Genomic DNA, 27,528 nt, shown 5'->3' on the forward strand with positions numbered 1-27,528 from the left:
AAATGCAAGAGAAGTTAACAAAGATACAGAGGCTCTAAAAAAAAAAAAATTAAATTTGAAATTCAGGGGCCACTTCCAGAACAATGAAGATGTTATCAGAGTCTGTAAACTTTGTTGTTTCATTTGTGACTGACTTTATGAGTTTTATGAACTTCTCTGTTCAGATTGTTAAACATTGCTCACATCCACACTTTTAACAAGTTACATGAAATCAAGGGAATAGTAAAAGGATGTTTGCCATTAATTATATTCAAGCCTAATTCATTAGTTTTTTTGTTACTTCTGATTTATGTGAACAGTGAGATTATGTATTTAGAAATTAACTTATTTAGCTACTAATGATCAAATGTAAAGCTCAGCAAATATTGTAAAAGGAAAACATTAGGATACATACCAAAAATCTCTTTGAAAGTATGCCTATTATTGGTGGCAATTATTTATAAAAATAGCTTATTCTTAATATTTTCTATACTCAACAAATTAATTTACTGATTAAAGAGAAAACTTAAATGTAAAGATGGCATAGTTGCATAAAGTATATACTTTTAAATTTAAGCCAGTATATATTTATATATTTATATATTTATGTCAGAAACAGAGTGAAAGCACACAGCAAAAGAAGAGCAGTGCATCCCACAGCAGGTCTTAGCTGAATAAAATAATACTTTTGTCCATCCTTATTTTCATTTTTCCTTACATACTCATTTATTTCATATTTTAATAGATTTACTTGCCAATAATATGTAATTTAGGAAGTAATAAATGTAAAATAATAAAATATATAAACATATTAATATAAAATTTTAAAAATTTAAGTAATAACCATGATTAAATTATTTTTATTTTAAAGAATCTGGACATTTATGAATGTATATTTGTCTTGAGGCATATGAGATCAAACTCACCAAAGTTCTGGGCACCATCTTTAGATGATGAGGTTTGAGATGATTTCTAATTATTTTCCTGACTTATTTTAATCTCAACGTTTACAGCAAATAACACTCTTTTTTACAAAGCAAATGTATGACAACGAAAATGCAAAATATCAGTAACTAAATCCATGACCATTGTGCTAATGGCTGCAAGTTCCTACAAACAGCAGCTATGTTTTTACAAAGGCTCCATATGTGCTATAACAAGTTTACTTTATAAATGTACATCTACCTGGTTTTTTCTAAAAATTATCTGAGGAAACCAACGATATCTTAAAATAATTACTATCAAAGAGTTTAACTTTGATTTCCTGACATATCTAAGCTCAAAATTCACCATGAGTAGTTCACATGAAGGTCGGACTTACCTCCGGTTTTACAAGAATTCGGTAAGATTGACTCTTTTGCTGGGAGCTGAAGTTTTCTTTAAAGGGGTAATAACCAATTTTATTGTTTTTTATTTCATAAAGTATGTGTTCAAATGTCGCTGAAGATTCTAAGGGCTCAATTGCATAAGTGATATCCTCCAACTGCAGCAAGCCCCTACACACAGGAAGAAACCAAGAGGCAGTTACTACAGGCTTTAGAAGTGGTCCCCATAAACTCTACTTCTAAACTCTAAGAATCACCCAGTCTTACCCATTTTATACCCATCGTCCCTCCATTATGGCGTTTTTAGGAACAGTTGGGGGTTGATGTGGCTTTAAAAAATGCAGATTCTCTTTCTAATACCAGGGCCCTTTTCTGCTTAAGTTTTATGATGGCAAAATACAAATTAGTCCCAACAAAGTACATGAAAGGACAAGAGGAAGGAGTAAGGGACCTGTCTAAGCAGTGCCACCACAGCCTACAGGTCTGGTTTTTGTTTGTTTGTTTGTTTTGGTTTTGCTTTGTTTTGTTTGTTGTTTTTTAGGGCCAGGGGTGCTCATTCTGTTCTCACAGAAGATGGTGGAAGCTGAGGGTTGGTGTACAATCCCACTGCACACATCCAGAATGGTACCTGAGACCTGAGCAAGTGCTGAGTGTCACCGTTGATGCTGGAACCTCAGCAGCGTATCCGTGATAAAAGCAATGGCTCTACGAAGGAGCAGAAGACATGTTATAGCTGATTCCCAACCTCAGCCTTCAGGGTCACGCCCACTTCCCCGACAACAGCAAGCAGCACACTGAGCCATTACGTTACGTGCTGATGTTCAGCACACCTTCCCGTCTTCCCACACAAGCTTCCTCAGCACCTTCCAGTGCTGCATTCGTCGCTACTGTTTTCCTCTCTCTGAAATATTCTTGCTACGACTTTAATTTTTGACAGCTACTTACACTATTTATCCATAGCATTTCTTTTTTAGCCAAATTTCCCAAGTGTATAGTTTATACCCACAAGGCTTCTGATTTATAACATTTGGCCATGAACATTTCATTCAACTTTTTGGGTTGTGCTCATTTATTTTACAGGTCTGCATGTACTTGCCACAGTGGACATTCAGAGGGCAGAGTACAACTTTTGAAAGTCAGTTCTCTCCTTTCCACCTGGGACTTGGGGATGGAACTTAGGTAATCAAGCTTTGCAGGAAGAACCTTTGCTCACTGTGCCATCTTGCCAGGCTATACATATTTAGCTGACATGTGTTCACCCTGCTGTCTCACTGGAACAATAATTAATCATCGCTAGTGCAAACACTCTTCCTTATTGACTTTACAAGTATCAGCAGTTCCCAAGCTTGGCCAAAATCATCTCTTTAGTGAGTTCCTCTTCCTCACAGGTCTACATGCATGATAGTGATATCTAGATTTCTTTTTTTGTGTGTGTGTGTGCCTACACTATGAAAGCTTTGCTGCCAGCTCATGGCCTCCTTCAGATGTGTCTATATATTAAAAGCATCCAGAGATGACTCTCCAATTTAGTAGTCACTAAAATGGCATACATCCAATCCCCAAACTTCATCTCCATTAGTTAGCCTAGCAGGCTGGAATTCTCTGCAAGGGCAGCCATTGGAGGCCAGATAAGACCAACCCACACCCTCAGCACAATGCCCCATCCACTCACACTACAGAGCTTTCCCCAGGCAGAGAGATCTGCACTGTGCTGCATGTTTGTTAGGCAGCAGGAGCAGCAGCATACCCCTGCAAGTGGTACCAATGGCTCTTCCATAGAAGATAGGAGGTAATTCAGGTCCCCAACCCACTCTTAGGGATCTGCTGGCTGTGCTTCCCTGTAAGGTGTCACCCAGTGTCACCCAATACCTATACAACAAGAGTCACTCAGACAGAAGTGCGACAATTAATGAGAAGAAAGCTGATGAGAATTCTGTCTGTCCCACTAGCCTCACTTAATCTGTGCAGTACTGTTATACTATCTGCCCCGGGGACATACTCAAATCTTGAGACACCCCCATACCTGAGACACGCCCAAATCTGAGAGGAGAAGGTGGAGACCTGGCCTGAGAACAAGGCAGAAAGTAGAACTGTCCTGACTATGCAGGAAACCCTCCCGAAGCACGCAGCAAAAGTACCCATTCTTTCCAAGTGACCAAAACCGGTCACCTAAATCCATGCGTGAGGCCAGAAAGCAAACAGTCATGAGTTTAACTGACAGTGTGCTTTAGCACAGTAAAAAACCAAAACAAAACAAAACAAAAATAAAACAAAAGCCAACCAAACAGAACTCGGGAACACACGACAGACAAAAGTCTCTGGCAACTCATAAATCAGCATGCTTCCTGAGCCAAAGAAGAAGACACAAGTGGGTGTGTTAATTCTATGTACCTCTGTATTACAGGAGATGGGTCACGTTGCTGTGGATGCAGAGGAACTCAGGCAGAGAGGCACAAAGAGGGTCTAAAGGTATATGACAGAAAAGAGGAAGGGGCCATATAGGAGGAAATGCCAGGGACATCCTAATCAGGTGCGAGGAAGGAAAGGAGGCACAAGAATTAGAAGAAAGAAATTTGAAAGTTAGAGAACACAAAGGAAAGGGAGATTTGAGTCTTTGATAAATTCAACAAACTAAAATAAATAAATAAAAAATAAACCCGTAAGTGAGAAGAGCAGAATTGAAAAGAAAGACACAGACATCCTCCCTGTGAGGTACTGAACACCACTGCACTGCCGGCTGTCGTGAGGGGCAACAGGGAAACATTTCCAGAAAGACCGCATCATCCATCAGTGCCTGAGACTATGAAAGGAACACAGGAAGCCTGGGGTCAGCGTGGCTAGTCACAGCAACTAGAAAGCCCCACACCAGACCGCGCCACAGTTCTCCACAGGCCCAGGCACTTCTCTGAGCCACTCAACAAACACAGACTGTGTGCATCCATGGGAAAGAAATTACACTTCCCAATGTCTTACCAATATTGTCCTGATGCAAAAACTGGGCAAGGTTGATACAAAAGTGGGAAAAGAGAGACAGCCATAGACTAACGTATGCATAGGACTTAAGATAGTTTCCTTGTAACCATCACCAACACTGTGCCATGTGTGTTTGAGAAAGCCTCTATCTCAAAACAGGAAATGCTTTTGTTTTGAAAATTACCAATTTTTTTTTAAAAAGTGAGTTCTATGCTTAAGGTTAAATTTATTTTTTTCTTGGTATGTGAGATAATTTCAAAATACGATTATTAATCAGTCGATGCAATCTACAATGGAACAAAGGAAGAACGTTTTAGTGGTTTTATTTTTTCCTAGATGTTTGTTTGTTTTCTAATGAAAGAGAAGAAGAAAGTGTGAGGATTTGGAGTGAGGAGGTGAGGAGGATCTGGGAGAAGTTGAGAAAGGGGACCCATAATCAGTATATATTACATGAAAAAAAACTATTTTCAACAAAAGAGAATGAAAACAAACAAAACAAAGTTAGATCTACCATAAGCCCCAGCTACCCCAACTCTAGGCTATACGTGTAGAAGAAAGGAAACTAACATTTTAAAGATACCTGTACACCCATGGTTAGGGAAACACTTCATGATAGCTAAAATATGGAATCAATAGCAATCTCTTTGCAACTGATAAGAACACCTGTGACCACACACACAGAGTAGGGAATAACTTTGACAAAAATAAAATTAAATCTCATCACTCTAGTACAAGGAATGGAAGCGAGGATCTTACTTCCATTAGTAATAATCATTCTAAGTCATAATACTAAACCATCATAATAATAAAAATAATAACAACAACAACAACAACAAGCCAAGGCCACTCAGACAAGTACCACATATTCTCTGTCGTATGTGGAAGCCAGAAAGGTAAACCTGAGCTTAGAGCAGTGGTGTCTAGGAACTGGGGAGGGCTGGAGAAAATGGATGAAGGGAATCTGGATATGTTCATCGCACATGTTATACAAGTGTTGAAATACCACACTAGACCCTGTTGGTATGCATAGTTAATAAATGTTCACTAGAATTAGTTGTAAGATGCAGACATCTAGTAGTTTCCCCTTACCTCCGATACTGCAGTATGTAAGATGCGCTGAGATCTTTTGTTAGAACCCCCTAGTCTACACCTCACTATTTCCATCGGAGAGCTTCTGGATGCCACCCCATTTCTGCCGACCCACTCATTCCCCTGTGTTGATCTGTGTGCCATCTGCTTTTGGAGTCTTCTCTCACCATTTCCTGCTGTCTTTCTTTATGGTAATTCTTACAGTCTCCTCCTCTGTTCTGGGCTTGTGAGACAACACTGCCCACCTTTCAGCATGCCTTGCCCCTCTAAGCCTGCCTTTTCCTTTCCATCTCAAACTTCTGAAGGCTTCAGACATAGTTTAATTGTACTTTCAGATGAGTGGTTTCTGAGTTCCAGACTTCAAAAGCAGGTATTTTATTCAGTATGTTTTCCTGGCAATTCACATATTGGGTTTTGCATTTGTGATCTGTCTGACCAAAAGCACTGAGGATTAGAAAACATTTGTTTTTTCCATCAGCAGCACCGTAAGCATATTAAAATCAATATTTTATCTAAGTTGCTCATGATAGCACAAGCCTGCAGTTCCAACACTTATGAGTGGAGGCAGGAAGATTGTGATTTTGCCACCAGCCTAGGCTCCTTTGTGTTGCCTTGTCCGAAAAATTATCACCACAGTTAGAAGGAAGGAACATGAGAGAGATTAGATAGAGGGAAAATAAGGAGTCAAATGATACAATATTTTAATTAAAAATAAATTTAAAATGTAAAAACCAACTTCTAGGGTAACATATTATATAAATACATGCATATATATGAACGTATATAATCTACATATAAATTATGCATACTACTTTCTAAATTAAAAACTATGGATATATATGGAAGAAAAACACCACTACATACTCTCTCTCTCTCTCTCTCTCTCTCTCTCTCTCTCTCTCTCTCTCTCTCACACACACACACACACACACACACACACACACACAAATCTACATAGCAGAAACTTAAACTTACCTTTGTTAAAGAAAAATCTGTTTGCAGTTTCCCCAAATGATTATACGAATATGTCCCAAAAAGTGGATGTAAAAATGACCTATTTCAACCAAAATAATGATATTTTATTGTAATAATGTCATTAATAATACTTCATGGGGTTAATAATTCATTATCAACAACACTTCCAGATTAACTAAAATGTAAATTTTACAGACCCAAATATCTAAAAATTAAATAGACTTGCCTTTTTCTTATATAGCTTGTGTTAATGGTACACTAGATAAATAACAACTTAAAGATAATAATTAAGACTAAAACCAGGGACTATGACAAATTATAGATAGCAAGTTAATGGTCACAACCACATCATCTCATTTCAGTTTTAGTTTATATTAACCACAAATATACCTCATGGTATGATAATCTCACTATTTGATAATAAATAGAATGAGTTAATTATGTATCATCATCAAATGCTTCTCATACAGTTACAGACCATCTCAAGATTCTAAACGCCCACTTCTATTTCATCTTTCTAGAACGCTGTTTAGTTTCATGCCCCATTTTTAAACTGTCGTTTGATTCCTTGGTGTCTAGCCTTTTGTTTGCATATCTGTTTTAGTTTTTTATGTATCCTAGTTACTAATCTTCAGTTAGATGTGGAGCTGGCAAACATTTGTTTCCCATTCTGTAGGCCTCCTCTTCACTCCAGTGACAGTGCCCTTTGTTGTACAGAAACTTTAGGTTCATGAAGTCACATTCACTAACTGTTGGTTTTAATGTCTGCATTACTAGGATCCTGTTTGTGCCAATGAGTTCAGATATATCCCCTAGTTTCCCCTTTATCAGATTCAGGGTATCCGTCTTATGTCAAAGTTTTAAAGCCATTTGGAGTTGAATTTTCTGCAGGGTGAGAAATAAGGATCTAGTTTTATTATCCCACATGTAGTGATCCAATTTCACCAGCAGCGTTTGTTAAAGATGACATCTTTTCTCCAAAGTGTATTTTTGGCCTCTTTGTAAAAAAAAAAACATCAGGTATCTTTACATGTGTGGACTTATACCAGAGTCTTCACCAAATGAGCATACCCAATGTTTGCAGGGTGTTTCTCCTAGACACTAAAGAATACACATTCTTCTCAGCTTCTTCCCATAGAACTTTCTCCAAAGTCAATTACATAATAAGACACAAAGCAGATTTTATCAAATACAGGAAAATGGAGAGGACATCCTTCATTCTGTCCTACCACAAAGGAGATAAAGCTGGACGTCATCAGCAACAGAAACTAGAGAAAGTACACAAACTCTTGGAAGCTATACAATGCACTACTGAGTAACTGAGTTGAGGAAGGAGGTACAAAACTCCCAAAAGCAAATGAAAACAGAAAACACAACATTCTAAAGTACACAGAACATGGGCTAGGTAGTCCTAAAGGGGCTAAGTTGATAGCACTCAGTGCTTACATTAAGATATTTGAGAGATCTTTAATACCTTATTGATGTACCTCAAGGCCTTGGAAATATAAGAACAAGAAATACCTCCTAACCAGATGGGAAAAGATAATCAAAATCAGGGTTGACACTAATGAATCAGAAATGAAAGAAAAAGAAAAGAAAAAAGAAAAAAAAAAAGAATCAGTGAAATAAAGAACTGGTTCTTTGAAAAGATTAACAAGATTAACACTGCTGGTCATAAGTTATTACTGGTCTTATACAGAGAAAAAACTAGGCGGAACTCAGGGACGTGTCTCTTTTCCTTTATCTGTCATCCGTAGGTAAGGACATAGGAGCTGAAAAGAAAGAAAGGGAGACATCGGAACATAGAGGGAGGATAGAACAAAAGCTAGATGATTGAACCTACTCTTAACTCAAGGCCTTAATTGTAACTTATAAAGAAGGTTATGTCTAGGTCATTGGTACAGAATTTAGTATATTGATATAAAACATCGACATGTCAAATACTTGTGAGATTCTAGCACAAGAATATACATCCTAAGTCTGAGAGATAGATATGACTCTATCGATACATGAGGTAAAATAGTTGAATAAGGTCTTCAAAAGCCTCAGAGACACACAGAATATGGCATTTAAAGATTTTTTTAATAATCCTAAAGTTTCTTTGACAACAAGACAAGTTAACTCCTGACAACACCCAGCCGACCTCAAAGAAGATGATGAGCATCCAAGAGCCTCCTTATGGAGATGTCTTCAAAGGTGGCAAACCAGCCACTGGGCAAAATGTCCTCATTCCTGCCACAAACAGAATTCTTCCTAAAGATGGGCAGCTTAGATGCAGGCAGAGTCGATGGTCACACTCTGCCAAAACAGGGTAAGCAAGTCCTCAAGAGTGCCTGCCTTGCAAATAAGTCTGGCAGAGATATTGGGCCAGAAAGCCAAAGATGAGGCTCCAACATTATAGAGAGTGTTGGGTGACTGTTCAGTCAGTCAATTTGTTCATTTTGGAAGCTGCTAACCTGCACCGCTGGTTCACTCAGGAATTTAAGTTTTATTCCTTCTCACGTCTCTGAGGGGCATTGAAGACCAGATAGTTTAGTTTTTACAATCAAGTTTAGTTGGTTAGGGGATAAGATCTTTTTAGATCAAGATAAAGAAGTTAAGTTATTAGAGTTGAGATAGGATAGATATTGAATTTCATTCAGAAATTTAGACCCAACAAGACAGGAAAGACGTTTTCTTCAAGTTTGACAAATACAAATACTCAAATCGCTATGAATATAATATTTATAGAACTCATGATTGTCACATGGTTCTCCCTGCTGTGTGTAGTTTGTTTTATACATGTGTAATAAAATAGATGTATATGAAAAAAGATTGACACTGAAGAAATTCCAAGAATCATAAGAATGCACTTTTTAAAAAGTCTAAATTATAAGTGCCTTGCTAACCAATTGTGCCACTGGAACTTAAATACTAAACTGGAAATCTAAAGGAAATATTTGCACCTAGGTGTGGTGGCGCACGCCTTTAATGCCAGCACTTGGGAGGCAGAGGCAGGCAGATCTCTGTGAGCTTGAGGCCAGCCTGGTCTACAAAGCAAGCCTAGAATTGCCAAAATAACACAGAGAAATCATGTTTCAAAAAATTGACTAACTAAAATATATATATATATATATATATATATACTTCTAGATATATATGGTCTATAAAAGCTAATTCAAGATATATTCCTATAACATCTAGGAAGATAGAAGCAGTAATAAAAATCTCAAAAAAGAAAACAAACAAAAAACCTAGCACCAGATGGTTTCAGTGCAAAATTCTTCCAGACTTTCAAAGAAGAACTGACACTAATATTCCTAAAATTGTTACATAAAATAGAAAATGAAGAAACATTTATGAATTACTTTTATGATTACTATTACCCTGATACCAAAATGGGCATAGATAGATAAAATGGAAAAAAAGAAAAGAAAATTATGGGCCTTTCACTGATGACCCTAGATGCAAAATTTTTCAATAAGATACTTAGAAACCCAATTCAAGAGTACATAAAAAGATTACCCAGCATGATCAAGTCAGCTTTATCACAGAGATGCAAGAATGTTTCAACATACATAAATAGGCTTAAACCATCTCATGAGATGTAAAAAGGCCTTTGATAAAATCCAACATCCCTTCATGATAAAAGTTTTGGGGAAATGTAGGGATACAAGAGACATATTTCCATATAACATAGGCAATTTACAACCAGTCTACTGCCAACATCTTGCTAAATAGAGAAAACTTCAAACATTTCCACTGAAATCAGGGATAAGACAAGGATGTCCAGCTCTCTGTTGGTGTTCAATATAGTACTTGTACTCCTAGCTAGAACGGTAAGACTACTCAAGGAAATAAAGGGGGTACAAATTGGAACATATTAAGAAAAACATCTTTATTTTTAGATGATATGATTGCACACTTAAAAGACCCAAAGGATTTCATCAGAAAACTCCTATGGCTGGTCAAGAGAGTTGTCATTTAGCAGGGTAAAGAATCAACACACACGCACCAAAACCTGACCGACCAAACAAAAACAGTAGCCTTCCTATAAACAAATGACAAACACCAAGAGCAAATTAAGGAAACAAGACCATTGACAATAGCCTCAAAAAGTCTTCGAATATACCTAACCAAAGAAGTGAAAGACTTGTACAATAGAAACTGAAGCCATTGATGAAAGAAAGATGAAAACAACATCAGAAAATAAAAAGACCCCCCCCCCCATGTTCATGGATTAGTAGAATTACTTATACTGAAAATGATCACCCTACCAAAAGCAATTTACAGATTCAATATAATCCCCCACAACTTTCACAGAAATTGAAAAACACAATCTTAACATTTTATAAGGAAATAGAAAAGACTCAGGAGTGCCAAAAGCAATCCCAAACAATTTAAAAAAAAAAAAAAAGCAAGCAAACAAACCTTGCTGGAGATATGACCATCCCAGATTTCAAGTACATCCCAGATGTACTACAGAGCTATGGTAATAAAAACAGTATAGTGCTGACATAAAAATGAACACAAGAGACTTTTAAAACCTCTTCTATGTCACTCAGCTTCATTTTGGCCAATGTAAGTATCAAGAGTCACAACTCAGCAACTTAATTTGTAGGAGCCAGAAATGAAAATCAGTGCCCCTTATTCCAAAGCCTTAGAAGGTGATCAGAGCGTTCAGTAGGTTGCTGTAGTTTGGGTCTGCAGTGTCCCCCAGAGACTATGCATCAATGCCCAGCCTATGTGTCTAGTTCCCAGGATTACTGGAATGTGGTAGAGCCTTTCAAAAGTTGGACCTCGCCCTAGTTTGTATTTTTTGTTACTTTGATAAAACACTGACCAAAACCTACTTGAGGGTAAAAGGGTTTATTTGGTTTAAATTTCCACAGCACTGTCTATGGTTAACCAAAGTCAGGGCAGGAAATCAAGCAGAAACCTACAGGTGTCAACTGAAGTGGAGCCCATGGGAAAAGGCTGCTTACAGGCTTCCTCTCCCTGGCTTGCTCAGTTTATGTTCTTACCAGGCTCATGTGGTGGGAGTGACGTCACCCTCAGTGGGCTGAGTCCTCAGATGTCAACCAGCAATCTGAGGAAAGTAAATCCTCAACATAGATTCCCTATTCCCAGGTGTATCTAGGTTAGTGTCAGGTGGACAAAAACTGACAAAGGCACACCTACAGGGGATGTTCTAAATGACTAGGAGAGTGTGCCCCTTGAAGAGAATCCTTCCTCCTCACTACTTCCCAGATAGGCTGGATGCCAAGCGTCCTTCCTAACCACAGACCCGAATGACTAATGACAAATCTATCAGCTAACACAAATACTGAATTTTTGTGTTAATAACTGGTCACTAACTAGCACATAGGAGTGGGCCTCTTCTTACAATGTTGCCCAATGGCACAGGAGTGAACTCCCACAGGAGGGTTGTGGCTGAGAAGTTTGGAATGGGGAAGACACTGCATCTCTTGATAGTAATCCCAAAGCATCAAAGAAGAGTGAAGAGCTAAAGTCATCATGTTGTGACAAGGTGATGATTCTTAAGCAGTATTATGCCATTTGCATCTATTTATACATATACTCATTGCTTTGGAGTTTTGATACATGGAGCTTAAATGTGGCACAGAGGGGCCTATGTGATATCATAATTTTATTACAGCCGAGGATGGGATATAGATGTAGCCAAGATCTCACCTTCATCTCTGTTCGTCTTAGACAAAAATGCCAATCTGAGCATAGCAGGAACCTAATTGTTAATATTTTCAGAATTTAGAGAGATGGTCTCCATAAAGGACCCTTTTAACTATTATTCTATATACTACAAAATTATACATTGAATAATGTTAAGATCTATACCCACACTAAGAAAGTGCCCCTGCACACTACCAAATAAGAACTGATCATTTTAAATCATTGTAAACATTTGTGGGGAAAGTTTTTATCAGTTTCTGTAAGTTCTATATAAAAACAAATATAGAAAAAAATAAAAATAAAAAATAAAAAAACAAATATAGGCAATGATTAGAAGGTTGTATGCAAGGCTAATATCATTGGCTTCCTCATAGAATAAAGGGAGAAAGGGCGAATTAGAAAAGGTCAAAACTGGAGCAAAATGGGAGAAGCACAACTATGGATTGACAAAACTATTTGAACATGACAGAAATGTAAAGAGTGAAATTCAAGAAACAGCATCACATAGCTGGGGACCTAAGACACAGGAGGCAAGAGCTGGTGCTGGAGCAGAGAGGGGAGGGAGGGGCTGGTGCTGGAGGAGAGAGAGGGGGGAGGGGCTGGTGCTGGAGGAGAGAGGGGAGGGAGGGGAGAGAGGGGCTGGTGCTGGAGGAGAGAGAAGAGGCAGGGGCTGGTGCTGGAGGAGAGAGGGGAGGGAGGGGCTGGTGCTGGAGCAGAGAGGGGAGGGAGGGGCTGGTGCTGGAGGAGAGAGAGGGGAGGGAGGGGCTGGTGCTGGAGGAGAGAGGGGAGGGAGGGGCTGGTGCTGGAGCAGAGAGGGGAGGGAGGGGCTGGTGCTGGAGGAGAGAGGGGAGGGAGGGGCTGGTGCTGGAGCAGAGAGGGGAGGGAGGGGCTGGTGCTGGAGGAGAGAGAAGAGGGAGGGGCTGGTGCTGGAGGAGAGAGAGGGGAGGGAGGGGCTGGTGCTGGAGGAGAGAGAGGGGAGGGAGGGGCTGGTGCTGGAGGAGAGAGAGGGGAGGGAGGGGCTGGTGCTGGAGGAGAGAGAGAGGGGAGGGAGGGGCTGGTTCTGGAGCAGAGAGGGGGGGGAGGGGCTGGTACTGGAGGAGAGAGGCATGTGCCTGCTATGGATACAGATCTTTATTAGTTACAGCTGTTTGCAGAAGCATCCTGCTTTACTCTTGTGAAGCCCGTGACCACACAATTGATGTCAGCTCACTGCTTTTGCTTTCTTTCTCTCTCTTAATGAAAGCCATGATCTAGGCAAGCTTAGCCTACGTTTGCAATTTAAGCCCCATCTTAGTATTTTCAAGATCTACTTGACTTCCTAGGCTGAGATATTTTTCTTCCCTGGTCTCCATGTAAGTAAGGAGCTTGAAATCCCATAAAGGTGCAAAACGATGTATGCAACCCCAAAAGTACACATAGACAAGTAACATCTGTACTTTTCATTACTCCATTCATGGTTATGGTTTAAGGCAGTGGTCCTCAACCTGTGAGTCACAACCCCTTTGGCAACCCTCTGTCTTCAAAATATTTATGTCACAATTCAAAACAGTAGCAAAATTACAGTTATGAAGTAGCAAAAGAATACTTTTATGGTGTGTGTGGGAGGTGTGTCCCGGTCAGGGTTTTATTGCTGGGATGAAAACACCATGTCTAAAGTGCACGTTGGGGAGGAAAGGGTTTATTCGGTGGCTTACACTTCCAGATCATAGTTCATCTTTGGAGGAAGTCAGGACAGGAACTCAAGCAGGGCAGGAACCTGGAGGCAGGAGCTGACGCAGAGGCCGTGGAGGGGTGCTGCTTACTGGTTTGCTCCTCATGGCTTGCTCGGCCTGCTTTCTTATAGAACCCAGGACCACCAGCCCAGGGATGACACCACCCACGATGGGCTGGGCCCTCCCCATTGATCACTAACTAAGAAAATGCCTTACAGCTGATCTCATGGAGGCATTCCCATGAGTCTCTCTGATGACTCTAGCTTGTGTTAACTTGACGTATAAAACCAGCCAGTCCAAGGCATCACCACAGCTTGAGGGACTGTATTAAAGGGTTGTGGCATTACGAAGGTTGAGAACCACTGCCTTAAGGCCTTTGGTGATTTTCATCTTAAGACTTATCACTAACATAGACTGTAGAGTATTAGGTTTAAAATATCACAAGAAAGCTTTAAAAATCTCAGTTTTATGTGAATCTTAAAGGAGACAGAGTACTCCAAGTAAGCGGAGTGCTTTTGCTCGGCTCAGGAAAGCAAATGGAAACAGTTGTGTGGTGAGAGCGAGCACATGCTGACTTACTGTTTTTCCAGATGGATCGTGTATGCCTTGCCCTCAATTGTAACCAAGTAAGTGACCTGCAGCCAAGTGGAGAGAGAGAGGGAGAGAGAGAGAGAGAGAGAGAGAGAGAGAGAGAGAGAGAGAGAAAGAGAGAAAGAGAGAGAAAGCTGTTGTTAGAAACGTCAACTCCTTAAAAGAAACAAACTGTGATTTATGTGTGTGACCGGACATTAGAGCCTACATAGCCCAAAGTTGAGATGACTCCTCGACACAGTCTGCTGTTTTTTGTGCTTCTCACACATACACGCCCTTTCCAGTCATGCTTTACTTCCCCTGACTCCAAAGTCCCTTATTGTTTTGCTTTTTAATTAGCAAAATAACACACAAAAGAAAAAACTCCAAACTATAAGCTATATTTTTTTCTCACCAATTAAGAGAGTCATCCCTGACTCTGAAGGGGAAACAAATCAAAACAAATGTCTTCTCCTATAAAATGACACTGGGGCCATAAAAACTCAAAAGGTACATGAAATAAACCCATTTACAGGTGGTAGCAGTCATTACTTATGAGATATATACAATTAACTATACAGGGTATTTTTTATTCCTATAAATTGTAATATAAGCAATTGGAAAACAAACTGTATAATACCATCTTCTGTAGCCTGAGAAAATAAAGTATGCAGAGATTTCATAATGAAACCTGCAAGACAGGTACAAATAAGACACAGACATGACACCAAGTGCCTAGATTGTGTGTGTGTGTGTGTGTGTGTGTATGTGTGTGTGTGTACAGAAATCTTTATTAATTTATTCAGATTACAACTAAATTGTTATCCCATCACTTGTATCCTCCCATTCCTCCCTCCTTCCCATCCCCACCCTATTCCCCTCCCCTAGGTCCATGACCAAGGGGGATCTCCTCCCCCACTTTATAGTCACAGGCTATCAAATCTCATCTTGGTAGCCTGCCTATTCTTTCTTTGAGTGCCACCAGGGCTCCCCACCAAGGGGATGTCATCAAATATAGGGTACCAGAGTTCATGTCAGAGTTAGTCTCTGTTCTCCACATAACTGTGTAGAGTGTCCTATCCATTGGCTAGATCAGAGCAGGGGTTTAATGTTTACTACTTGTATTGTCCTTGGTTAGTACAATAGAAATCTCTTTAAAAATCAATTTAAAAACTTAAGGGACAGGCTGGAGAGATGGCTCAGAGGTTAAGAGCACTGTCTGTTCTTCCAGAGGACCTGAGTTCAATTCCCAGCAACCGCCTGGTGGCTCACAACCATCTATAGTGAGATCTGGTGCCCTCTTCTGGTGAGCATGAAGACAAAGCACAGATACATAAATAAAAATCTTTAATTAAAAAAAAAAAAAAACCTTAAAGGCATTAAGCTGGGGGCTGCCGGGAACCACTAGGGGAGTAGGTTGGGTGTGATCAACAGATGTACATGTAAGAAATTTCCAAAGACTAAGTAAAAATATTATTTTAAAAGCTAAATTCATGGTTTGGGATGTGAAATATTAATGCACTGTAGATTGAATAACTCAGTGCCCTAACTTTGTAGAAAACAAATGTCTGACTTGGAAAGGACTGAAGACACTCTGCACTGCTCTCCTAAAGCTGCCTAGCTGCTTCTCCATTGCTCCTATGGAAATGGCTCCGAGAAAACAGGAGGCTGTCTGATGGTCAGATATCCATGTGTGAGGTAACACCGTGGAAGTGGAAAAGTAATATTGGCATACAGAGCATAAAAAAATGTATGTGACTAAATATTCAGTTCGTTAAAAATAGTACCTTGCAGTTGTGCAATGTTCATATACTACTTGGAAATTTTTTTAAAAAAAATTAAAAGGTGAGACATTTGCCCTCCCTCAGACCAACAGTGATTAGCACACAAAATTAGTCATAAACAGAACTTCAAAAAGGCGGTGGAGAAATTCACTGATGTGGGCCAGAAGTAGAGTACAACTAAACACCCATCATTTTCCAAAAATCCGGTTTCTTAGTTACATGCTTTTCTGGGTCCTCGGCATCCATGGTGGTCTCGATTTTCTGCGGCACTGTGATAAGCAGAAGTGGTGTTTCGAAGTCTGCAGAGGAGGACACAGTGAGTAACAGTGCAGCGCAGCACTAAGTACCCTCCTGTAGCCACGCGGAGAACACGTGGGACATGAGACACTCTATCTCGCTCCCTCTCCCTCTCCCTCTCCCTCTCCCTCTCCCTCTCCCTCTCCCTCTCCCTCTCCCTCTCCCTCTCCCTCTCCCTCTCCCTCTCCCTCTCCCTCTCCCTCTCCCTCTCCCTCTCCCTCTCCCTCTCCCTCTCCCTCTCCTCCCACTTCGCCTGTGTTCTCCTAATTGGAGGATGTCAGTAAATGAGGATCAACGGTCTTTGGGATGAGTCCTCCAACCACCAGAGAGAGATGGACCCCTAGACCCCTGGGCCCTGGAACTGGGTAGGCTTTGATGCACCTACATTAGCCTTGTTCTCAGCTTCCAAGAGCAAAGACTGAGAAGCCAGTGTGGCAGGTGGCCTGTTGACAGGTGGTTCCCTGCCCAGCAGTGGCTTTTCTTACCCTGGCCTGTGGTGATCACTTGACCTAGGCATGAGAGGACCAGGAATAATGGCAGCATGGTGTGGCCGCTGGCTTTGCCACAGTGATGGCAGTTGGTACAACGGCAGCAGCTCGTGGCCCCTGAGCCTGGGCTCTTGGGAAAGGAAAGGCAGAGCCAGGCAGGAACAGGAAGCCCCACATGGTGCCTGCCATAGTAGCTCTGTGTCCGCAGGAACCAGAGTCCAGAGGAGTCAGCAGTTTCGCTGCAGAGGTCCGAGGATGCCCAGAGCCACCCCACATGACTGTTGGACTCCAGAAGCACCGTCCACCTTCCTAACCCATGAGCAACGTTTCCATCTACCTAATAACAGTTCTTTCTGCGCATGCTTCAGCGCCCTGTATGCCTTAACAAGCACTATTTACACGTAAAATAAAACGAATACTTTTTCCATTTTGTAAAAAAAAACAAAAACAAAACAATTAAAATTTTCTTATTTCTAAACATCTTAATGTTTGTCAAGAAATATCTGTAGTAGCTAATTATCAGTAACAAGAAAATTAAATCTCTTTTGTTTACTGAATTATTTGCTTTAGCTTCTGTCGTATATCATACTTATTTTTATATTCCAGTATTTCATAAGGCCATGTGTTTTTCATGTACTGGAAAAATCATCTAATAACTGGCAGAAAATAATATATAAGTACTTTTACTTCTATAAGTGCATAACCCTAAAATGCATGGCTTCCTGACTGAAACCTTAAAGCATTTTTAAAATTTAAAATAGGTCATGAAAGTTATGATAAACACTAGTTATTCGTGATATAACTATATTCTATGGAAGTTAACAGGGTAGCCAAAGTCAGAAATATATTGACTTACTGAGTGACATCGTTATTGCTTTCACCTGATCAATGCAGATACATTTCAAGGTTTCTGACTGTAAACATTAAAATAATTCAAAACTAACTCAGCCTTGAACTTTTCAAAGGCCAACAAGCAATTGGCATGGAGTTACCAATTATTACTGATGCCTTATGAGCGAGTCAGTGGTCAGATATACAGATGTCTGTGTGAACGCATTAAGATGGCTTTCCCCCTGCATAACTCAACAGTAGCTACAAAAATGGTACTGTACTTATGATGAAGAATAATTCGATTCGTGAATGACTTCTTCCAAGGGTTTTACCAACACTATATTTGTATCTCAGAAAAATAATCTATTACATAATCTGGACATGACATCAGTTATGAAGACTGGAAATGGAAAGTCCATTTAGTAGAACTCAACATAACCAGACCACAGTTGTCAACCCATATGAGGGGGAAAAGCAGTGAAACATACTTTTGTCTTTGAAAATAAAAAACTTCAGCAGAGAAAAATAAATAAATAATTCTCCCATATATCCTCCCAAGTCCTCTTCTTAATAAAATTTTTTATATTTATTAAATATGCATTCATGAAAGTTATGGCAGACTAAAGACAAAGAGAAATTTCACCCCTTTATAACCATACACATGTGATCAGTTTCATAGGTAGTCACCATGTTTATTAAAGGGCAAATTAAACCCCATATTACTGAGAGATGACCACAAAGAAGTGTTTGAGCCCAGAAACCAAGACCACCTCACTGAGAAGACAGGCCTTAACGGCTGGTGATGCTTTCCTGACTCAGCTGTTTCCTTCCCAGACTTTAGTATTTCTTCACAGCAAAGACATTCAGAATCCTTTCCGGATTTGGTGGGATTGGCAGGTCCGCAAATGAGCTAAGGATGGGTTGGAACAAAGGAGTGTGGGATTAAATCATTAACAGTCAATAAGTGCAGTGATGTGTTTTTAAAAATGAGTTGGCTCTTTAGAATATGAAGGAGTGCTTAAGAAAGCAACTTGGAGAGAGTGAATGAGACGGTCTAACAGAAATACATTTTTAAAAGTGGTATGTACATGGGTAGTGGTAGCACACGCCTTTAACACAAGCACTTGGGAGGCAAAGGCAGATGGATCTATGTGAGTTCAAGGCCAGCCTGGTCTACAGAGTGAGTTCCAGAACAACCAGGGCTACACAGAGAAACCCTATCTCAGCAAAACAAAACAAAAGTATTATGTACAAACATAGTGCAAGTGTAGCTATGCAAGAATATAGCAAAATGTTGACTATGTATCCAAATTAATTATGACTCAATATAGTTGAATGTCACATTAACATCTTGGTGTACATTATAGTATGTTAGTATGTTTTCCATAGCTTAATTGACTCTGCAGTAGAGTTTAGTATATCCTATTGTTGCTCTTCTTACCCTCTTTTCTAGATTTTTTAAATAACTACTTTTGGATGAGTTGTTGACTCCAGTTGATTTTGTATAATATTTAAAATAGTTACATACATACATATATATATATATATACATACATACATATATATATATACATACATACATACATACATACATACATACATACACACACACATACACATAGACTTTTACAAGGAGATGGCTCTGGTGAGACAGCTCAGCAGTTAAGAGGACTTACCACAGTTGCAGAGGACCTGAGCTCATTCGGTTTCCAGCACCCACATCACAACTCACAACATCCAGAGGATCTAATGCCCTCTTTTGATCCCTGAAGTTTCTTGCATGCACATAGTGCATATTAAATCATGAAGGTGTACACATTCATATAAAAATAATAAATATAACTTTTAAGGCTTTTCAAAGGAGAATCCACATACTCTTCTTTCGCTTTGTTTCTTCTGATAAGACATACACACAGATGGTGTGTGTGTGTGTGTGTGTGTGTGTGTGTGTGTGTGTGTGTGTGTGTGTGTCAGGAGGGGAGGGTTTTATGTAACTTAATCACTGTGTACTTTCACATAACTATAATCACATCAAGAAAAGCTGTACAATGAAAATAAAGCTTTTTGATAATCCACTTTATAGACACACCCACACTTTCCCCTCCTTAAGCTTTACTATTTAGTTGCTTCCCCATACCTAGAATTTTCAATATGCTAATAAATTCATCAACAGAATCATGCAGTAAATTGGGTTTGATTTGGATATTTTCTGCTAAGCATCCTTTACTTTTAATATTTTTTCATCATTTTATTCACTTTTATTAAAGAGTAGTATTGTGAGAAGCAATTTCCCAGTTTAAGTAACCCTTTGTCTGTTGCAAAACATTTTGGGTCATTTCCAGGTTTGGGCTTCTAAGTGCTTGAACATCATGCAAATGCATGTGAGGGAGTTTGAATTAAAATGACCCCTATAGACTCATAGGGAGCAGAATTACTGGAAGAACTGTGTCCCTGGGCGTTGGGCTTTGAGGTTTCAAAAGCTTAAACCAGGTGTAGTGGGTCACCACCTCTTCCTGCTGCCTGCAGATCCAGATGTAGAACTCCCCGCCACCTCTCCTCTGTCACATCTGCCTGTGTGCCACCATGCTTCCACCGTGATGATAACAGGATAAGCTACTGAACTGTAAGCCATCCCCAATTAAGTGTTTTCCTTTATGAGGATTGCCGTGTTCATGGTGTCCCTTCACAACAATAAAACCGGAACTAAGACAGCATGTGTTGCAACTTCTGTGTGAATATAATTTTGACTTGGGGGGGGGGAGATAAACACCCACGAGTCATTTACTGATTCTGTAGATCCTTCCAAAGTACCAAAACCAAACTAAAGCAGGGAAGTGCAAACGTAAGGACCCTGCCAAAAAACATCAGCAACTGTGCCATTCAGCTAAGAAAAGCTTGGTAGCTCCAGGAGATGGCTGGAAACTGATTAGAGAAAGACAAGGTTGATGACACACTCAAAGAATGCCCTTGAGGGCAATTTCAGTAAAGGTAAGCAGCTTGATTGATGAGGCTTTGTAAATATTTATGCCCTAAGACTTGCTGAAATCAACATGTGTGCACAACATAATCACATATATGTAACCAAAGGGGCATGTACCCAGGCCAGCAGTTTAACAGAGCCGTAGCAGTATGAAATGTCAATATGTAATATATAAATATTATACAGAGTCACCAGTTCTGATTATATCATTTCACTTTCTTTTAGAGCCATAAACTCTTCTGAGTTAGAAATTGAAACAGAAATTCTAAAGAATTGTGCATGGAGAGGCAATTTAAATTATAGATAGATAGATAGACAGACAAACAGATAGATTTGTGTGTACATATATATGCACATATATATGTCTATGTATCATCTGCATACTATACTCATGTGTATATGAAGGTGTTCCTTAAATATGTTGGGCTGACTGTAGATAAATCACCTAACTTATGTTCCAAAGTAACTAATTTAGTGTTGGTAGATTGCAATCATGATAAATAGCCTTAATCATATGTTTGAAGTCATCATGAGTTCAATGCTTAAATCTGGGAATCAGAACCTAGTTTTGAAATGGATGGATAACTCCTTAGCACACTGATTATGAAGCACAGCCGTAAGCAATGAGAGAGAGAGAGAGAGAGAGAGAGAGAGAGAGAGAGAGAGAGAGAGAGAGAGAGAGAAGGGACAGTGCATCTTGGGTCTTATTTCCAAAATAATGTGAAATCGTTCAAGCATTCTAAGTGAAATAACGATAGTTTTCCTCAGAAAGATAAATTATATATGGCTGATGTTGGTGGGAATCATACAATTTACCCTAAAAGCAGTAGTGTTCACTTAGGTGAAATCTGAGGACCTCAGTCCCGCAATGTCTCTATACTCTGAACTAGAGAGCAGAAGAAAAAAAAAAGTTGTGAGGATACCAGAGTTGAAGTTAAGATGTCATTCTGCAAGGTGGTTTGGGTTTTAGGTGAATAATTTGATGTGGAAATTGATACTTTTTAGATGGTGGGGCAGCTAAAGATAGTGGCTGACAGCATCAGGGCAAGGAGAATCATCCAGGGACTGAGAGACCTGATAAGTTAGGGATGTGTTGAAGCCAGGTGTGTCTAGGAAGATTAGGCGTAGATAGTGAAAAGGTAGCTGGGAATGCTTGGTTGCGCTGGAAGAATAGAGACGTAAGACTCCATAAAGAAGAATGTCAGAAAAACAGAGAAGTAAGATTATCTAGGAGAAATATATTGAAAGAAAAAATCCAAAGTGAAATTGTGAACAATAACGTTGATTTGGTTCCTAATATAAGAAGACTGAAGGGGGGCGGGGAATGGAACTAAGATTAAGATGACTAAGGAGTTAAGCGAAGAACTCGCACTGATGGTTAAGAATTAAATATAATTTTAGAGGGGACCATTGAGCAAAACCTTCTTAGTATCCAAAGAATCAAGTAGAGTGGATAGGAGGAAGTGTGCTAGTGTGTTAGCATTGGTGAATGAAGAATGTACCAGCTCCAGGAAGTAGTCTCACAAAATATTTCTCAGGAGGAATGCCTGGTCAATGCTCGGAGAGTTCAGGACCTCTTGAAAATGAGATTTGGACCAGAAAAAAAAACCAACAATAAACCTTGACAGTGTTTTGGGCCTCATGGAGCTACTGGAAGCATCTCAGGAGAGATTGTACTTCAGAATTACACAGCTAAGGTTGGTGTTTGTTTTAGCTAGGGTTTCTATGGCTGTGATGAAACACTGCCTCCAAAAGCAACTTGGGGAGGAGGGGGTCTACATCACTCACACATTCATGTAACAGCCCATCACTCAGGGAAGTCAGGACAGGAAGAAAAGGCAGTAAGAGCAGATTAATATGGAAAGGAGGAATGGTACACCTCTCGCCAATCCATACATATTCTTAGCAAACAGAAACAGAATGCTGCTGCAGAAGTATGCTAGTGAATAGCAGACTTCATTTCCCCTAAATATATGGAAATGAGGAGACTAAGAGACTCTTGGAGGTGAATAATTATAAATCAATGTTCCATCTTGGCTATATAACTTCTCACTTATTAATTAAGGAGTGGGACTTGGTTTTTTTTTTTTTTTAAGGATGTGGGTCCCTGGGAGGTCAACCAAGCTCCATTGAAGGGATGGAAACTACAATCATAAATAGGCACAAAATTTTGTGATGATTTTGGAGATCCTGCCCATTATATTCTCAAATGTACAAACATATCATCAAATGCCAGGTAATTTGTGCTTAGTTAAAGTCTACCTGCCAATTATCTTTGACAATCTGAAGTCACAAGCAAATGGTAAAGATAGCTATCGCCTCAAAAATGTCCTCAGACAGCCAAGCAGTGGTGGCACAAACACCTTTAATCCCAGCACTAGAGGCAGAAGCAGGCAGGTCTCTGTGAGTTCAAGGCCAGCCTGCTCTACAGAGCCAGTTCCAGGACAGTCAGGGCTTCCCAGAGAAACCGTGTCTTGAAAAAAACAAACAAACAAACAAACGAACAAATGTCCCCAGACACTTGTATAATCCATCCCAAGCTACAGGATCTACATAACCAAGCAGTTACTAACTGGTCTAGTCTATGCTTGTACAGATAAAATTTGTATACTTTATTTTATTTTTAAATATATGAAATCATAATGAGCATAAGTATTTTAGGGTTCATCTATGTTTTATATATTAGAATATTCTACTTATGGTTAAGTAGCATTACTCTGTATTGATGGATATACTAGAGTCTGTTTATCCACTCCTATGTTTATGGATATGCATGTGTCATTCTTACTACTATTAACAATGTTATAGTAAGCTTCCATGTGTCTTTGTTGTACTGAAATGTGCTTTCTTTCCCATTAGTAAAAACTGAAGGTTAGAAAAATCTGAATCATGAGGTAAACACATGTCTAACTTCGTCAGATGCCTCCAAATTACTTTCCCAAACAATTACTATTTACATGATTCCCATTTGTTCTGAATTCTTGCTCTAACTGGCTACACACGGTTTTTAAAATTGTTAATTGTTGGGTATGTGCGCATGTGCAAAAGTGTGCCACACAGGTGCTGCTGGCCTCACGGGTGGAGGTCAGAGGACAACCTGCGGTAACCACTCTCTCAGGCCTCCGTGTGGATCTGTAGTCATCAGGTTTGGCATCAAGAGATTTTCCCTGATAAGCCATCTCACCAGCCCTTAGTTTTGGTTTTTGTTTTGTTTTGTTTTTTTTTTTTTTTGCTTTTTTGTTTTTGTTTTTTTACATTAATGGTGTTAAATGTTGAAATAATATCGCATTGTACTTTAAATTCACGCTTCTATGCTGATGGTAGAAGAGAAACCAGTTCCCACTGGTTGTCCTCTGACCTACATGTATATTCTATGGCATGTACGTATGCATGTATACACACAATAAATAAATAAATCAATGTAATTTTCAAAATAAACACATATGGCATGCTGGGAAATATACAGCCGTCTCCATGGGGACAAAAGGAACACAAGTGTTTTTTTGTCAGTTTCAGCAAACAACAATTGATTGCAAGCCAACGGCTGATATTTATAGAACTGGAAAGACAGGAAATTCTAACACAAAGGCACAATCTCCATTGTATCACAGGGGTGGGGGGGGGCAAAGATAAGATTACAATAAAATAATTAAGAATGGTTACATTGTGAGTGTTGGCTTTCATTTATTTGACAACTGAGTCTGTTTAACTAACTGACTTGTGAAAGTTTGTGAAGCTTCCATGATCCATTCCAATGCACTGGTGTGTGGTGCTTACAGCACACTGGTGCCAAAAAGCTTGGTAAGCAGCAGAGGTGGCCACACTCAGTATGGCCTGAATTGTGTCAAATTTGATGAATGGTGATAAAATGAAACAAGCCCTTTACTTAGGGAAAGAGCTGTGCAGAACAGTAGCCCTGGGCTGCTTCCTTCCTCAGCTTGATGATAAATCTTTTAGTGATTTTTAGATTATTTTTATTTGTATGGGTGTTTTGACCTGCATATATGTCTGTGTGCTGTGTGTGTCTGGAGACCTCCATGGAGGCCAAAAGAGGGCATCAGATCCCCTGGAAATGGACTTACAGTTGTGAGCTGCCATGTGGGTGCTGGGAATCAAATCCAGTCTGGAAAAGCAGCCAGTGCTCTTAACTGCTGAGCCATCTCTCTACCCCCTTTTGAACAGATAGTTTGGCATAGGTTAACATTTATGGAAAAAGAGAAGCAATAGCCAAGCAGGAATTATATGTGCTCTTGTGTGAATAAATGTCTGAGGTAGGTAGGTTAGAGGGAGACAGAGAAGAGTCAGTCCATCCTACATAGTGACGATGAGGATGGGACGCTGAGCCCTTGGGCAGTGAGCGTGCAGTGGGGTCTCCCGACAGCTTCATGAGGGTCATGTTTCAATCTTCTCAGGACAGATTCACCATTTCACCCAGACATAAATAGAGGTGCATAAGGCAGAAATGGAACTTAAAATATAGAGAGGGCACCAGACAGAAGTTCATCCATACAGACACAGGTGATTTATTGTTTCATGGTTTAGAGTCCTCAGTCATTTCTGCAGAAGTGGGAGAAAAAGTGTGATTTTTTTTCCTTTTCTTCTTCTTTCTTTTCCTCGTCCTTCTTCTTCCTCCTCCTCCTCTTCTCCTGCTCCTGCTCTTTCTTCATCCTTCTTCTTCTTCTTCTTCTTCTTCTTCTTCTTCTTCTTCTTCTTCTTCTTCTTCTTCTTCTCCTTCTTCTTCTTCTTCTTCTCCTTCTTCTTCTTCTTCTTCTTCTTCTTCTTCTTCTTCTTCCTCTTCTTCTTAGAAGGCCAGTTTCTCATGGTTACCTCAGAGCCTCTTCTTGGGTAGTAACACTCGAGGAGGTTAGAGAGTGATGCTGTGGGAGAAGCCAGACAACAAACAGTGAGCCCATGCTGCTCAGTTCCTTTTGCAGCTAAACCTATTTCCAGTTGATATTAAAGACAGAGGTCAGTGAGGAGGAACGATTAATGCCCCCATTAAGTTTAGAAAAACAAAACAGTTATCTGGTTCTATACCACCTATATTCTGCCCTCCTTCCCTCCAGTCCTCTGCCATCACCTCGGCCTCTTTCTACCCCCTTGACTTCCATCAGGACTCCCAAGTTAAACGCATATGCCTAAATACCATATGTGTATAAGAACATATGATGCTTGTCTTTATGGTTCTGTGCTGCCTAACTCAGAATGATTTTTCCAACTCCATTTATTTGCCTGAAATTTTCATTTTTTTTTTCTTTACTGCTATACAATTCCATTGCACATTTTACCACATTTTTATTACCCATCAGGCAGTCCCATTTCACGGCCATTGTGAATAAGGCAGCGATGAACATGAGTGAGCAATTATCTTTGTAGTGTTCTTTGTTAATATGCCCAGAAGTGCTATATCTGAATCATATGGTAGATATATTTTAGTTTTAGGGAGAGCAGCCACACTAATTTCGAGACTAGCTACACCATTTTGCACTCCCACCAGCAGTGGCTAAGTGTTTTCTTTTCCCTATATCTATGCCAGCATTGATTGTCAGTGTTTTTTTTTTAATATTAGTCATTCTAGCTGAGCCAGATGTAATCTTATAGTAGTCTTAATTTGTATTTTCTTAATGGCTAGCGGATGTTGACCATTTTAAATTACATTGCTCAGCAGTTCATATTTCTGCTCTTGAGAAATCTGTTCAGTTCTGTGTCTCCATTTTTAATTGGATTGTGTTCTTGGTTTCTAGGTTTTTGTATAAACTAGGTAATAAGAATCTGTCAGGTGTGTATCTGGCAAGGAATGTTACTCATTACGTGGGCTGCCTCTTCATTGCGACAATGGTGTCCTTTGTGTCTTGTGGGGTCCCATTTGTCAATTGTTGGACTATGCTACCAGGCTGCTGTTTTTTAAAAACATCCTTTCCTGTGACTATAGATTAAAGCATGTTCTCTACTTTCTCCTTCACCAGATTCGAGATGCTGAGTTGAGGTCCTTGTTCCATTTGAAGGTGAGTTTGGATCCAGTTTCGTCCTTCTACCTGTATCTTTGCAGTTTGGTGAGAATCGTTTGTTGAAGTTGTTGCCTTTCTTCCAACATGTATTTTTGGCCCCACTGTCAGAAATTAGGTGGCTGAAGGAATATGGCTTGTGTGCGGGTATTCAGCTCTATTCCATTGGTGAATGCGCCTGTTTTTATGACAGTACCATGCTGTCCTTATTACAATAGCTCTGTAATATGATCTGAGATAAAGGGTGGTGATACCCTCCCCCGGAAGTGTTTTTACTATTTTGGATTGTTTTGACTTTTCTTGGTCTTTTGTGTTTATGATTGTTTTGACGATTCTTGGTCCTTTGTGTTTCCATATAAAAATCTATGACTGTTTCTCATTTTCTGCGAAAAGTTTCATTGGATTTTTGACGGGAGGTGCATTGTGTCTGTAGTGGTGCTTTCATTTAACTTGGAATCCTGATGGAAATAAATAAGGTAGTAAAAGGCTGAGGATTCGGGGAAGGAGGGCAGAATGTAGGTGGTATAAAAAGAAAAAAGAAATAATGGAACAGGAAGAGTCATGTAGGGTGGCAAATGAAAGAGAGGAGTATAGAGGAAGCAAGTGGGGAGGGATAACAAACAACTCTATATAAGTCATATAGAAACTTACTACTGTAGAAGCTTACACACACACACACATACACACACACACACACACACACACACACACACACACACTGATTTTAAATGGAGTTACCCTATAACGGGTGTGACAGTGCCTCTCCCAGACACCAAAAGCTATCAACAAGAGCCCACCATCATGGATGGGTTACCTCTTTTTGAGATGTTGGATGGTGGAGTCCCATAGA

At 39.7% G+C, this 27,528-nt stretch overlaps 2 protein-coding genes across 6 annotated transcripts in view; both read right to left on the reverse strand.

The window, feature by feature from the left end:
- Positions 1 to 17,080, reverse strand: part of LOC311585262 (A disintegrin and metallopeptidase domain 3-like) — a 55,646-nt gene extending 38,566 nt beyond the window's left edge. For all 3 annotated transcript variants that reach the window (XM_084760303.1, XM_084760302.1, XM_084760301.1), the window contains exons 1-6: positions 16,860 to 17,080; positions 16,297 to 16,376; positions 14,303 to 14,358; positions 6,342 to 6,420; positions 1,933 to 2,009; positions 1,301 to 1,475 (exon numbers count right to left, since the gene is read on the reverse strand). In XM_084760303.1, coding sequence (XP_084616429.1) covers positions 1,301 to 1,475; positions 1,933 to 2,009; positions 6,342 to 6,420; positions 14,303 to 14,358; positions 16,297 to 16,376; positions 16,860 to 16,917 — 525 coding nt within the window. In that variant the 5' untranslated portion in view covers positions 16,918 to 17,080. The remainder of the gene's footprint in view (positions 1 to 1,300; positions 1,476 to 1,932; positions 2,010 to 6,341; positions 6,421 to 14,302; positions 14,359 to 16,296; positions 16,377 to 16,859) is intronic.
- Positions 17,081 to 18,340: 1,260 nt separating this feature from the next.
- Positions 18,341 to 27,528, reverse strand: part of LOC311585261 (disintegrin and metalloproteinase domain-containing protein 5-like) — a 61,892-nt gene continuing 52,704 nt past the window's right edge. Inside the window, exon 21 of one of the 3 annotated variants that reach the window (XM_084760298.1) lies at positions 18,341 to 18,603. In XM_084760298.1, the coding sequence (XP_084616424.1) occupies positions 18,531 to 18,603 (73 nt within the window). In that variant the 3' untranslated portion in view covers positions 18,341 to 18,530. Of the gene's footprint in view, positions 18,604 to 25,178; positions 25,551 to 27,528 lie in introns of those variants that run through there. The other 2 variants (XM_084760300.1, XM_084760299.1) reach the window with 2 other exon arrangements.

This window comes from Acomys minous (assembly GCF_964271855.1).
Source record: "Acomys minous genome assembly, chromosome: 15".
Taxonomy (NCBI): domain Eukaryota; kingdom Metazoa; phylum Chordata; class Mammalia; order Rodentia; family Muridae; genus Acomys; species Acomys minous.